This window comes from Blastocystis hominis, assembly GCF_000151665.1.
Source record: "Blastocystis hominis, Singapore isolate B (sub-type 7) whole genome shotgun sequence assembly, scaffold_24".
In the NCBI taxonomy this organism is placed as follows: domain Eukaryota; class Bigyra; order Opalinata; family Blastocystidae; genus Blastocystis; species Blastocystis hominis.
In genome coordinates this window covers 4,139-17,433 of record NW_013171832.1, presented here as the reverse complement: position 1 = coordinate 17,433, position 13,295 = coordinate 4,139, and the positions used below count along the sequence as shown (strand labels likewise).

Genomic DNA, 13,295 nt, shown 5'->3' with positions numbered 1-13,295 from the left:
CCTTGGCATCCTTGGTATCCTTGGCATCCTTGGCATCCTTGGCATCGTTAATCTCCTTCTTCGTCAGTTCCTCCACAGTTTTTCCCTCCTTCAGCGCCAAATCCAATTCATTCTACGCTTCAATCCTCCTTCTACATTCCCCCACTTCCCACGCTCCGAACTCATTCAATCGCTTCTGCTCATCAGCGAGTTCCTGCAGTAGCTTGGGAACGGTTTGATCTATCTGGAAGAGCGTTCACCATCGTTTTACGATTCGCCTGCAAAAGCAAAACCAAATCAGGAGTGAGCGGCGACATATTGCGAGTGAGGAAGCTGCGGGCATAGCCCTTGGCGTTGTTTCGACCCGTTCGGCCGATTCGATGCACGTGGAGTGAAGGAAATGAGACAAAATGGAAAAGAGAAAGAAGATATATAAGTGACCAGATTGGTGGGGAAGTCGTAATTGAGAACGTAGTTCAGATTCGGAATGTCTATCCCACGATTTACCACATCCGTGGTGATGAGAAACTGGATTTTCCCGCTTCGGAACGAGTTCAAGACCTTTTCTCGCACCGTTTCGTTAAGATCCTAACCACAAATCATCGACAGTCCAACGAACATCGAAATTGAAAACATTCAAATCAAATAAACATAGGAGGATATGGCTGCGTCATTTGGCTGTTTAAAAAATCTATCCGAAGCCGCTTTACTTCTTCCGGAGCCTCGCCCTCTTTGCTCGGCTTTGCTCGGCCTTGCTTCTGCTTCCCCGACGGTCCTTTCTCCCAGTTCTACAAGCCTCAAAACCCGATCAATCCGCGACCTTGTGAATCCAGTCCAGCAAGAACTCTCCCGTTTTCATTTTATTCACGAAGATCAACGCGATGCTCTTCTGCCGGACCTGCGTTTTCTCGTCCTGCTCCTGCACAAACTACAAACAACTCGCTTGGCCGCTTCTACTCGGATGAAATCCATCAGCTTCCGGATCTTTTTGTGCTCGCTGCACACGTGGATGTCTTGTGTGATCAGCGGGTTGATGGAGACTTCGCTCGTGTTGTCTACGCTGGATGCACATCGCGTTTTCCCACTGACGATGATGGAGTTGTTCGGAATCTCCACGTCGTAGCGATCTGGACACCACGTTTCGACTGACGCGCGAATCTGCGGGTGATTCAATGAATCGGATCCTGCTTTCTCGGTGAATGTCGCGCTGCAGCAGACCACTTGAAGCGATTGCGAGGATGGGAACGAGCCCAGCATGAGATTCAGTTGTTCCTTAAACCCTAACTGTTGTGAAGGAGCGAATGGCTCTGATCGGAGGAGGATATGTCTAGCATGCGATCTGCTTCGTCGATCACCAAATACGAAACACGATCGAGGGCTAAATACTGATGACCTGACTCCGTGTCGGTGTCGGATTGGTGGAGGTTGAGAAGATCAAGGGTTCTATTTGGGAGCGAATTCAAACGAGACAAACCTTCCTGGAGTCGAAATCACAACATTCGCTTGGGAGGCAATCATTTCCTCCACTTGCTTATCCTACTCCTAACACAAAATGCATTGATGGAACCTTTGAAACACCACCCACAACGAGACTACAGCGAATAAATGAAAAAACCTTTGTTAGTTTATAGCACAAGCGATAAATCTGCATAGCTAGTTCTCTTGTCGGAGCCAAAATCAGACACCGCGGATGACAGATCGGTTCTCTCTCACCATCTGCTTCCAAACAAAGCTCGCGTGTCAAGTTGAATAAAATGGGCATCAAAAACGCTAGCGTTTTACCACTTCCCGTTTCAGCCTTGATAAATAAATTCTTTTTGTCTAGAACTAAAGGAACGGCGTAGGATTGAACAGGGGTGGGAGTTGAGATGCTAGATTCGTCAAAGGAGTGTTTATTCGTTACGACAAAATGTGTGCACAGTCCGCAAACTGTTTAGGATAACCAATTTCATCAAACGCGGTCAAGGGACGATAAAAATAGTCTTGGCCATTATGACTTGCACTTACATCTGAAGAGGCTCTTTCCTGCTCCATTTTGTACAACAATAAGGAAATAGTGGGAACTATGTGAATTCCACAAAACAAAGTGTTGCACCAAACAAACCATAATTCTTATAATTCTAATATTCTCTATCATTCATATATCTATTTGACTACCTTTCATCCACAAACAAGGTTGGGTTGTTGTTACTATTTTGCGATCTCCTCATAATACAACTCCGAAACCGTTTTAACACTAATTACTACAAATAGACTCTGCACTGCTTGATTCTCCCAATAATTCTTTTCATACCCCTTTTAACTATGTCAGTAGCCCCTAAGGATGTGGAATTGTGTCCCGTCTGTGGACTTCCTCCAGAATATTGCGAATATGGCCCAAATTTCGATTTGTGCAAGCCTTGGCTCAAGGAAAACCACTTAGATTTATATCCTGACCTCGCAGAGTTTGAGGTGACAGAGGAAATGGAAGCCGCTACTCTGGAGGCAATCTCAGCGCGCGACGCAATCACAGGTAGTTTAGGACCCGATTTTGTTGAGGATAGGAGGACCAAAGAAGAAGAACCCAAAGATGATGAAGAGAGAGAAGATTCTGACATTCTCGGTAAAGGCTCGTCAAAAGAGAAAGTTCATCACTACAGTCGCTGGTCTCGAGCTGTTTGGTACCTTTTTAGGATGGCGTCCAATACTATGCAGATGTTGATATTAAAGCTGCCACCAAGACATTTGGAAAGAAGTTTTCGAGCGGCTGCTCTGCGGAGAAGAATGCGGAGAGTATGATGGAGATCTCCGTTCAGGGAGAGGTGATGAAGGAGTTGGGTCAAATTTGCAACGAACTTTACAATGTGAGCTGGTTTTTGTTGGATTTTCATTTTAGATTCCTCTGGATTGCATGTATGTAGTGGATGGAAAGTCTCGAAAGAAGCTCTTCTCTCTTGTTTGTTGAACAAACTTGCTATTTGTTAAGGTACATTTGCATTCTTCGCATCAATTCAGACACTGTTATCGAGTTCTACAACTAAGCAACGTCCTTTCCATCGTGTACTGGGAGAAGAAGGGCAAGCAACGTTATAAACTCATACCGACTAATATATCCATCTCGGGTACTCTACTTGTCATGCTCTCTCCATTCCATCTTCTTACATCAATCACAGATAATACGTGTAAATGATAGGAACGATCTTTTTCTGGGGCAAGATACTAGAAGTTCAGCGAGATCATAATCGGTACTTCCGCCAAATACAGAAAGTCACTGATACTAACAGTACACAGCTTATAACTGGGCATTGACGTGAAGCACTAAAGAATAACAAATAGAGAAAAGAGTCATCTACATTTTGAATCTCTTCTCGGAGTCGATAGTCAAATCCTGTGTAGATAATGAACCCCTCCACCATATAGTTGAATAGCTGAATATCTAGGCCATTCAGCTCGTTTACGGTGAAGCGCAGAAACTGAAAAAGGTTGATGATCGATTCCTCGGTGGCATCAAATACATTGAACGCCTCCCGAAGATACAGCAAGGTCCATTCGACCCCAATAAAGTCTCCAAACTCTAGAAGTTGCCTAAAAGAGCACTCTCCTCTGTCATTGCTGTCTAGGAGCCGAAACACTTCCTTCAATCTGACTTCCATGCGTATTTCCTTCTCCGCTAGATAGTAATTCGCTCTCTACAGAATAGAAAGGAAGAAGCAATTTGACAGCATCGGGGTTTCCGTATCGTTTCCATATGAAGAATGCACGTTCGCTCACCTCGCTATGGTCTAGGACCATATTTTGGATATCGGGTATGGCATCTCCTGAATCAACGAAGGAACAAAAATACCTGCAGGACATTGAGCACTCATTCCATAAAGCACGGCGAAAAATCTGGATGCACAATCCTGTCAAAGAGAAGAAAGCGTTTCATTTGTCAACAAACAAAAAGAGCAAAAACTCATTGCGTTATAACATAAAGAAATCAATTTATTCCTGCTCCTTCTTCTTCTTCTGCTCAGCATAGTAGGCCTTGATCTCCTGCACAGACCAGGACTGATCAATTCCTTCCTTAGGAGTGGGCTTCCACATGCTGGTGGTGTAACCGTTGCGGTAGTAGTAGAAGTTCTTGCAGATCTCGTTGAAGAAGAACATCAGACCAGCGTAAGGAGCGACCTTGGCCAGGTTGGCGAGAGTACCTCTCCAGAGACCCAGGACACCGTTTCTCTTGACAGTCTGGCAGATGCAATCCCACAGACCGTTGAACTCCACATCCACATCCGAAGTCAGAGCCTTCTTGTTCTGAGCCTGCATCTTCTTACGGATGGTATCGAACGGGAAGGACACAGTCTGAGCAATGGATCCAGCCAAGCAACCGTTCACGAAGTTCTCCCATCCCTTCAACTCAGAACGAGGCTTGCCCCAGACGTAAGCCAGAATTTCGTAGGACATGAACTGAAGACCTCCGAAAGGAATCACACCAAGAATGGAAGCGGTAATACCCTTGTACAGAGCCATCACTCCCTCCTCCTTAATGATCACACGGAAGGCATCAATGATTCCGTTGTACTTGTTCTGGCCATTGACCTGCACAGTCAAACGGGTCTTGATCATATCCAGAGGATACACAGCCACCGTAGCGACCACTCCGGCAATAGCTCCGGCAGACAGGGAAAGGAAGTTCGACATTCTTCCAGTCTCGGGATCGGTCCACACCTTCTTCAACTCGTTGAACACAGCGAAGTTGATAGCAGAGTAGGGGAACAGTCTCACACAGGCAACACCATTACCCTTCCAGAATCCCTTCAGACCCTCCTGGCTGTACACGTTCTTGAAGGTTCCAATGAAACCAGTGTGCTGCTTCGAACCGACCTGGCAAATAATCTTGACCACATCGAGAGGGGAGGTGAATGTACGAGAACCGACTCCAGCAATACCTCCGGCAATGAAGTTCTGCCAGAAAGTAAGACGACGATCTTGATGTTTACCCATCGGAAATACGCAACTAAAGAAATTATGATAAACCAAACCAGAAACTCGATCCACGGCAGAATCCAAAATAGGATCTAGCCCATAATTATATCTGACCACTATTCATTTCGATTCCAATAATTGGAGAACCATTTCTATTGGGTGCACTATTGAATACTACACACAAACCCCTCCATTCGTTCTCACTGAGGTTCCACAGATTCGTTCATCATAGATTTGTTTCCCATGCTTTATGTAGAGGAAAGAGGCCATATCTAACACACAATTTTCCGATACACAGATTATCTTCATATTTCTCATTTCTAACCACACAGTTGACTTAGACAGAGGCTCATAGATAACGTGCAGCCATCTATATTATCGTTATCCACATATTCACAATCTAGATTATTCCAAAATAAGCCCTTATTTTTGCCACTCATTGCCAAAATCGATTGCCACCATCTTATTCTCATGCAATACGGCAATATATCGGATGTGAAACAGGCGATCAACGTATTATTCGAACCGAAAGGATCATCACTAGCTCTTGTATAATTCCAAGGATCAAAGTGTCCAACGGAATGCAAATGAATGGTTGCAACATTTCCAAAAGCAGAGCGAAGCGTGGGAAGTCGCTTCCGAGTTGCTCAAGGATGATAACATGCTAGTTGTATTTTTTGGAGCACACACCCTCTGCAAGTATGTTCCTGTAGTCGTTTGATTGATTTAGCAAAATCCGATATGACCTGAACGAGTTACCCGATTCTACGATTCAGCAGCTTTTCGTTATGCTGTTTGATGCAGTCAAGCATTTCAAAAACGCGTCAACTTCGGTGCGTAACGAGATTTGCCTAGTCATTGCTACCTTGCTGATTCGATGGACCGGCGTTACAGACATTGTCAATGTAGCTGTTCAGAACATCGGAACAAGCGAAACCGACACCATGTTGCTGAATGTGCTCAGTCTGCTCCCTATCGAGCTGCAAAGTCGACGGGTATTTATCCACTATTTCGTTTGAGATGCTCATGGCTAGATTCCCATTTTCGAGAAGCAGCGCGAGGAAAAGCTGGCCGACATGCAGCAGAGTGCGTCGAACGTCCTTCAGTACCTAAATCACCTTCTCCAAACCTCTTCAGACAACGAAGAGCTCGTTGTATGCTCCCTCTTCTCGCTCACTCTCTTCAGGAAAACGTGTTTCGATGCTTCGAAGCGTGGGTTCGCCTCGGGAGTTTCACAGCCGAAGAATTGAGTTCCACCATCCTGCTTCCCTCTCTCTTCAAAGTCGCACTCTTCCTCCTCTCTTTGATTCTCTAGGCAATCCACATTCCTGAGCTTTTTGAAGTGTGTAGCGATGCACTGAACGAAGTCCTGACCGTGTTTTCGGACCTCGCGCGAGACACTTCGGTTATCGACATCATTCTTCCACAAATCGCCGGAATGAAACCCCTGGCGATCGAAGCAGTGTCGAGTCATGATTTCAACATGTGTCGTCGTATCACGCTGATCTATTCGCAGCTAGGAAACGACTGTTTATCGCTTCTGATTGATGATAGCAATGCGTACAAAGGCGAGTTGTTGGATGTAATGATCGGGTTTTTGATTGAGAGTAGACGATGTTCATCTTGTATTCCTTCCCTTCGATCGATATTGCCGATCTCTGTGTGCCTTTCTGGGAAGAATTGCTCGTCGTGTTGCAGAGTCCCGAGCCTGGAACGCCCGTGTATCAACTGGTGTATCAGCTGATGACCGCCTCCTTGCCGCATTTGAAATTCCCTTCGGTTGGGTTTGTGGAGTGGAGTTGAAGCGAAGGACGCTGCGCAGATGAACGAAGACGATGTGTTTGATTTCCGAGAGAAACGTCGCGAGGTGAGCGTATTGGATTCGAATACTCGAGTGAGATGCAGGAAATTGTGAAGAACTGCCACATGTTGCTGGGAGCCAACGTGGCGATTCGGTTTGTGCTGCAATCGTTCGACGAAGCGACCCAAGAAGTAGGGATTCAATTTTAGAAATGAAGCTCTAGTTCATGCAAATGAACGATGCCGAGAAGTGCAATCAGTGGCAGCGTGTAGAGAGTCTGCTGTACTTGCTGCGATGCATCGGAACGCCCTTCGATTTGACGATGCAGGACGTACTGCATGTGGTCGATGTGGTGTTCGCGTTACCGTCCATTTTGCCGCTTGAGCAAGCATCACTGCGTTTACTGAGCACGTATTGCCGCCTTCTTCGCAATGAATACGCGCTTCTGGAGCGGATTCTGAACTTTTTCTTCCAGAAAGTGGAGAATCCGGAGCTGCAACGAGACTGCGTGGATTTGTTTCTGTCGGTGTGCAAGGACTGCGCGTCGTCGATCATTCGAAACATGGAATTCACAGGTCGAATTGGGAGAAGGAATTGACGGACAGAGCGACTGCTTCAGTTGTATCAAACAATTCCGGCGCAGATGACCGGATCCGATAAATGCATCGTAGGCCAGACAGCGAGATAATAAAACGCAGGTTCTTGAAGGATTGTGCAACGTCGTTCGGATGCTGCCTGCAGAGCAAGCGGTTTCCTACGCCATTCTCTATCTCGACTGGATCAAGTCCTCCATCCGGACGATCTGCGAGATGCACGCGGTGAACGGCGCGGCGGAAGAGCTCGTGACGGTGATTCATTTGATGACGGTGGTGATTCGGTACGTCGCTCGACCGAACAGCAGCACGACCGTCTCCTTCGTGAGCTATTTCGAAGAGAACTGGGGTCTGTTCAGCGAGATTCTTTCGGTGTTCGGGCAGAACGAAGACGTCGTAGAGGCGATTTGCCGCTTCTTCAAATACTTCATGCGGCAAAACCAGTCACGATTCACCTCGCTGCTTCAGTCGACGACGAATTTGATCCTCGAAGGCTTCCGACAGACGCACATCAGCAGCTATATCTATTGTGGCAGCGTGATTGTCGGCGAATACGGCTGCTATGAGAGGTGGAAATCGGAGAAACGCCTCATTTCTAGCTGTCAGTCCATCATTCATCAGATTCTCACCGAATTCTGCGACTCCACGTTGACGTTTCTGGCTTCTTCGCCTGATGCCTACACTCAAAACCCGTTCATTGTGGAGGATTTGTACGATTTGTGCGGTCGATCTTTGCAGACGATTCCTCAAGTGATGTTCAGCGTGGAGGATGTGATTCTTCGCATTACGCAGGCGGCCATTGCAGGCATTCAGCTGCAGCATCGCGAAGCAAATCGGAGCATTCTGCGCTACTTGGACTGCTTGTTGATGTTTGGGCGCGAGCAGAAGCCTGAAGAAGGAGAGATTGTGTCGAAAGAAGGCAACTATCGAGCGCAGATTCTTCGGATTCTTCAGGTTTGCGGGCAGGATTTGATGAATCAGCTGGTACTTGCGATGGGTGAATCTAAGTGGCAGATTGCAGCGTTGATTGGAGGACTTCCTGAAAGCCGTATCAAAGAGCTGGGAGTGACGGTGGTGAGTGTTCTGGCGAGCTTTTATGATTCCTTCGAGGATATTTTTATGAATCTGCTGTCAACAAGCATTGGATCGATTCCAGAAAAGCTCTTTTCGAGGCAGGAGAAGGAAGAGTTTTTGCAAGTGAGTGTGATGGAAGGTTGTGAGGCTTAGGAAATCTATCAAAAGAATTACAGTATTGGTCGTTTTGAGAAGTCGATGATTCGGTTGTCCTCTATTACACGGAGCCGAGCTCAGCATGAGTAGAGTGTTTTTTACTAGAAGAATTGTTTGTTTGAGAATGGCTACCAGTGGATCTGAGGATAGAGTATTGAAATTGGTTATATGGTGGATTTATGAAAAAAAGATGGTCGAAGATTGCTATTGGGATAAGGCACAAAATAAGAGGATATGTGAACAGTATTCGTGTTATTAATGGGTTCTTATTTAGTAACTATGCAGTAGCACGATACTTAGACAAAACCATATTATATTATTATGTTATTATTATATGCTGTGCTATGTAATCAGTAATTATTATATGCTATACTATGTAATCAGTAATTATTATTGACACAACAATTCTATATTTCACATGACTAAGACATATTTCCTTAAAGCAAGTAATATCAAACTGATGGTTTGCTACATTTATGTCTAACACAAACAAAAATCGAATCGCATTTCATTGCTTAAATAATAATCAGTAGAAATCTGTATAATGTTCTGGCTACTATTTTTCATATATCGATAGTCCCAAGAGGTATCTATTTCTCTTCCATAGAAAACAAATTGACCGAGTTGAATGGATTGTAATGATTCACAATTCAATATGTGGAATGATTTCGATTTGTTTTCTCCATCATCATTCTTTTTCTGAGTAAATGAATTGCTTCCGATTTTGATAGTTTTCAATCGATTCAATCCATCGATTTGAAATGTTTGCACTGAGCCAAAACATTCATCGCCGATTTCGATTGATTCCAAATTGTACAACAATGAAACATCCCAATCAACCAATACACAATTGTCATTCAGTTTCAAATGTTTCATTCCAATATTCATTGGCTTGCTTCCATCTCCTTCATATTTTTCATCAATATCACATTCAATTCTATTATACCATTCACATTCATTCACTAATTTACCATATCGATCAAACACTTTTCCACTTCCAAATCGATTATCATCACACCAATATCCTTCATATTCAATCCATCCATTATTATGATAACTCGTTCCATATCCAAATCGTTTCCAATTGATCATTATGCCCTTGTACACCAATATTCCATCATCATCATACATTTCACCATATCCAAATGGAATTTTAATTATACCTTATTCTTGTTATTGTTTCCAAATACTTCAATCATAATGAATTGGTTGGTCGATGGAACTAGAGTATGCAATTGATCACACACATCTTCAATAGTCAATTGGAGTTCGAATTCGCCGTTCAATCGCATGATATTACCATTCATCTCCTTGATCACAAACATCAATCGATCAAATCGATGAATCATCGATATACATATTTCTTTTACAGTATTGATATCATTGATTTCAGAAACATCCATGATCATTGTGGTGAGTGAATTGTTGTTCTGATTAGCGATTTCAAATCAGATGATCGTACCAACGATAAATACACTTGAATCACTTGACAATTTCGCGTGATATCAATCACATTCGATCCCGAAAACGAAGCAGGGAATACAATCATGTGATTTCCTAACCCAAATATCTCTTGTACATCTGAAGCAATCGTGAAATCAATAGAGTATGGAGACTGGATCCAAATACACTCATAACTTGTAGCCATTGTGGAAATTGAGAATGTAGTATTAATCATGGTGTTCAGAATGGCAATGATTTCACTCAATATATAATAACCAGGCGAGATCGTTATCTCTTCACCATTGGTGTTTGTCATCACATTGGTTGAGTCCACAATATTGAACATGACTTGATTGGGTTTGAATAGAACAGTCATGGAAGTGATCAATGGATTTCTGAACTTGAAAGGATTGATCCATTCGAATGTGCCATTGATAGGTGAATCTTGTATGAGAATGGAATAATGCATGTTCTCTCTTTACCAAAGACACTCATGACTTGCATGGACAACAATAGATGGATTTGTGATGACAATGTACACATATTAGCTTTTGGTCATTACAAATAAGCAAACAAACATGAAAATACGAGAGAAATAACAATAATTCACCTTAGCTAGGTATGTCTACTGCTTTCTCGCATCCAAGTATAACTGATGCAACAAACACAAAAATAGAAACGAGCACTAGGTTGATAGTAGAAAGGAATTGGCGTAAGAAAGCACGAAACCTGGTTCCTGACCGATGATTGTCGACCAGACAGCCTAGGAACGATAGTCGAGGACTCAGAATCGGTTGGTCGATTACAACGATGGACAAAGGATCGCAATTGTGGTCATTGTGCAATATAACATATAAAGAAAACTGCCACCAGGTTTCACGCAAATAGTGCCATTTTCTTACTACTATTGTTCCATATTAATGAGGTTTAAGATGGCTACAAGTTGATAAATCATTATTATTATTGATCGAAAGAGCTTTTTGTTATAGTGAAAATAGGATCATTTTGTTATGTGACATGTATCAAATATGGATGAACTCATCAATAGAAATAGGAAGGATGAATCAGTCATTTACCACAAGTATTGTTGTATTTCCTTTGATCTATGACTAATCTGTATACTATAGTCTCGAGATACTTTGAATCAATACTTGGACAATGAATATCTGCAATAGAATAACAACAAATGTGTATTGTTTCATTTTGGTGCATATTGTGTGATATGAATTGTATCAATGCCCATAATGAATTCACATTCTAAATGTGACAACTAGTAATGTTGCTAGTTCGTGTTATAAGTTGAGAGAAGGAATGAGCAGTATTAACAAACAAGAGTCTTCACAATAGTTATTCTCAATAGTATTGATTGTGAATAGTTGATGTTTTGTCATCATCATCATATTTATTATTTTTCTGTATGGGAAGATAGAATAATGTGTATTTGTGATTGATTGTATATTTTGGCTTATTAGTATACTCCATGGAATAGAATACTGTGAAAATAAGATAGGTAAGTGTGGAATAATCAGAAATGGCCAATATGAATGAAAACAACAATACTAGAATGTAATAGAATAGTAGAAAATAACATATGTATGAAGTAGCAATAGAAATGGAGTCATTTTCACAAATTATGACGAACAATAGCTGAAATGATGATATTTCACAGGGATCTGTTTTATCACATCCTGAAACGAATTACATAGATCATGCATAGTTTTGCTTCATAACAAACAAAATCCAGACAAACACGATTCTGTCATTTCATTGGTTTAACACAATGTTTGATTCTGTTAAATCCATTTTCATAAAATAACCAATTCTGAGTAACAGGAACAATATTGTTGATACTTAGTACTGGAATAACCAATCAATGAATGAATGATTGGAGTTTGTAGTAAATTCCGTTATTGTTAGTTGGAATGCACAATGATTGGTATATAGTGGTTGGAACTGAATGATTCCTAGATATTATCACAGATTGTATGCTATATGTGAATAGAATAGTACTGGAATGATTTGTGTAATTGGTCACAATCTATTGAATGAATATGAGTTGGATGTACAAAGATTACATAGCATGGAGATGGTTTGTACCATGAATGAATGAAAGAAAAAAGAAAAGAAGAAATAGTATTCATTGCTTAAGATCTTAATCCATTCAATGATATATATTAGTTATTTATGAATGTAATACGTGATAATGATAATGAAGAGTGAATGAGAGAGAATCGAAATGAATGGGAATGTGATTGGTTGTGATATTGGAGTTGGATTCGATACGATTTCAGCAATTCAACACTGAAATGAAAACAAACAAATGAATGAATGAATGGCTGAATGAGTAATCCTACAAACATCGATTTGAATTGAGTCCATACTGTGATTATGTGTATTTTGTACCATAAGAATGAATGATGGATTGTTGACAAGGAAATATCGTTGAATATGTATAAAGTGGACCAATCATGTGAATTGCAATGGGATATTTGAATGATTATACGATCAAATGAATGAATAATATCTTATCTAAGAAATGATTGACAATCTCAATACACTACTCACAATCAATGATCTGTAAATCAGTAACAAGGATGTCATTCATTCATTCATTCATTCAATCTATTCTATTCTATTCTATATTCATTCATAGTATCATATTTGATTCACTTTGGTTTGGATGGCTGATTGAATGATTGAATCAACCAACAAATCATTGAATGAATGAATGATTGAATGAATGAATGAATGAATGAACGATTCTCTCTCTGTGGAGTGATTCACAAAACAACAAAGACCTTTATCACAACCAATGAACTCTCATTCTGCATCAATAATGTCATCGATTCAATCATTCATTCACTCAATCATTTGTTCATGCTTTTAGAACTGTTTAGCGCATGATTGATTGATTGATTGATTGAATCGATGCCTATTCTGTATACTCTTTCATAATATGAATCTATCAAACAACAAAGCAAATAACAACAATAATAACGACAATGAATTCGTTAAAATGACACAGCAACAATAATAATAGTAATAGAAATCAATGAGAATAATAATATGATTATGTGTTCAAAAGCAATGTCTAGAACAGAAATGAAATGAAATGAAATGAAATGAAGTAATGAGCAGCAACAACATAATAGAAACGAACAATAACATGAGTAATAATCCAAATGGATGAATTGTGAACTCAATGCAGTGTCCGATATCGAATCAATACCAAATTGATGTAGAACAAACAATGTGTATGTGAATAACAAGCAATAATGAGAATAATAACAGTAAAAGGAATG

At 41.3% G+C, this 13,295-nt stretch overlaps 6 protein-coding genes; 3 read left to right on the top strand and 3 right to left on the bottom strand.

Moving 5' to 3' along the window:
* Nucleotides 1-620: 620 nt before the first annotated feature.
* On the bottom strand, nucleotides 621-1,741 carry GSBLH_T00006572001 (uncharacterized protein; the record flags this gene model as incomplete). Its single annotated transcript, XM_013041704.1, has 7 exons — nucleotides 621-767; nucleotides 800-907; nucleotides 937-1,034; nucleotides 1,065-1,306; nucleotides 1,366-1,422; nucleotides 1,454-1,515; nucleotides 1,595-1,741. The coding sequence occupies 7 exons, from the start codon at nucleotides 1,739-1,741 to the stop codon at nucleotides 621-623; spliced, it is 861 nt and encodes a 286-aa protein (XP_012897158.1).
* A 542-nt stretch (nucleotides 1,742-2,283) lies between these two features.
* GSBLH_T00003036001 (uncharacterized protein) lies at nucleotides 2,284-2,909 on the top strand (the record flags this gene model as incomplete). XM_013041703.1 has 1 exon in its annotated part: nucleotides 2,284-2,909. One exon carries the CDS (start codon nucleotides 2,284-2,286, stop codon nucleotides 2,755-2,757), a length of 474 nt encoding a protein of 157 aa, XP_012897157.1. The 3' UTR covers nucleotides 2,758-2,909.
* Nucleotides 2,910-2,932: 23 nt separating this feature from the next.
* GSBLH_T00003035001 (uncharacterized protein) lies at nucleotides 2,933-3,813 on the bottom strand (the record flags this gene model as incomplete). Its single annotated transcript, XM_013041702.1, has 6 exons — nucleotides 2,933-2,989; nucleotides 3,023-3,085; nucleotides 3,121-3,177; nucleotides 3,208-3,276; nucleotides 3,312-3,647; nucleotides 3,679-3,813. 6 exons carry the CDS (start codon nucleotides 3,811-3,813, stop codon nucleotides 2,933-2,935), a joined length of 717 nt encoding a protein of 238 aa, XP_012897156.1.
* Nucleotides 3,814-3,903: 90 nt separating this feature from the next.
* Nucleotides 3,904-4,944, bottom strand: GSBLH_T00003034001 (uncharacterized protein; the record flags this gene model as incomplete). XM_013041701.1 has 1 exon in its annotated part: nucleotides 3,904-4,944. One exon carries the CDS (start codon nucleotides 4,942-4,944, stop codon nucleotides 3,943-3,945), a length of 1,002 nt encoding a protein of 333 aa, XP_012897155.1. The 3' UTR covers nucleotides 3,904-3,942.
* A 453-nt stretch (nucleotides 4,945-5,397) lies between these two features.
* Nucleotides 5,398-7,325, top strand: GSBLH_T00006571001 (uncharacterized protein; the record flags this gene model as incomplete). Its single annotated transcript, XM_013041700.1, has 10 exons — nucleotides 5,398-5,439; nucleotides 5,471-5,625; nucleotides 5,657-5,921; nucleotides 5,961-6,080; nucleotides 6,113-6,208; nucleotides 6,242-6,508; nucleotides 6,538-6,705; nucleotides 6,737-6,793; nucleotides 6,832-6,918; nucleotides 6,951-7,325. The coding sequence occupies 10 exons, from the start codon at nucleotides 5,398-5,400 to the stop codon at nucleotides 7,323-7,325; spliced, it is 1,632 nt and encodes a 543-aa protein (XP_012897154.1).
* Nucleotides 7,326-7,370: 45 nt separating this feature from the next.
* On the top strand, nucleotides 7,371-8,640 carry GSBLH_T00006570001 (uncharacterized protein; the record flags this gene model as incomplete). Its single annotated transcript, XM_013041699.1, has 4 exons — nucleotides 7,371-7,394; nucleotides 7,426-8,304; nucleotides 8,335-8,517; nucleotides 8,548-8,640. 4 exons carry the CDS (start codon nucleotides 7,371-7,373, stop codon nucleotides 8,638-8,640), a joined length of 1,179 nt encoding a protein of 392 aa, XP_012897153.1.
* Nucleotides 8,641-13,295: the final 4,655 nt, after the last annotated feature.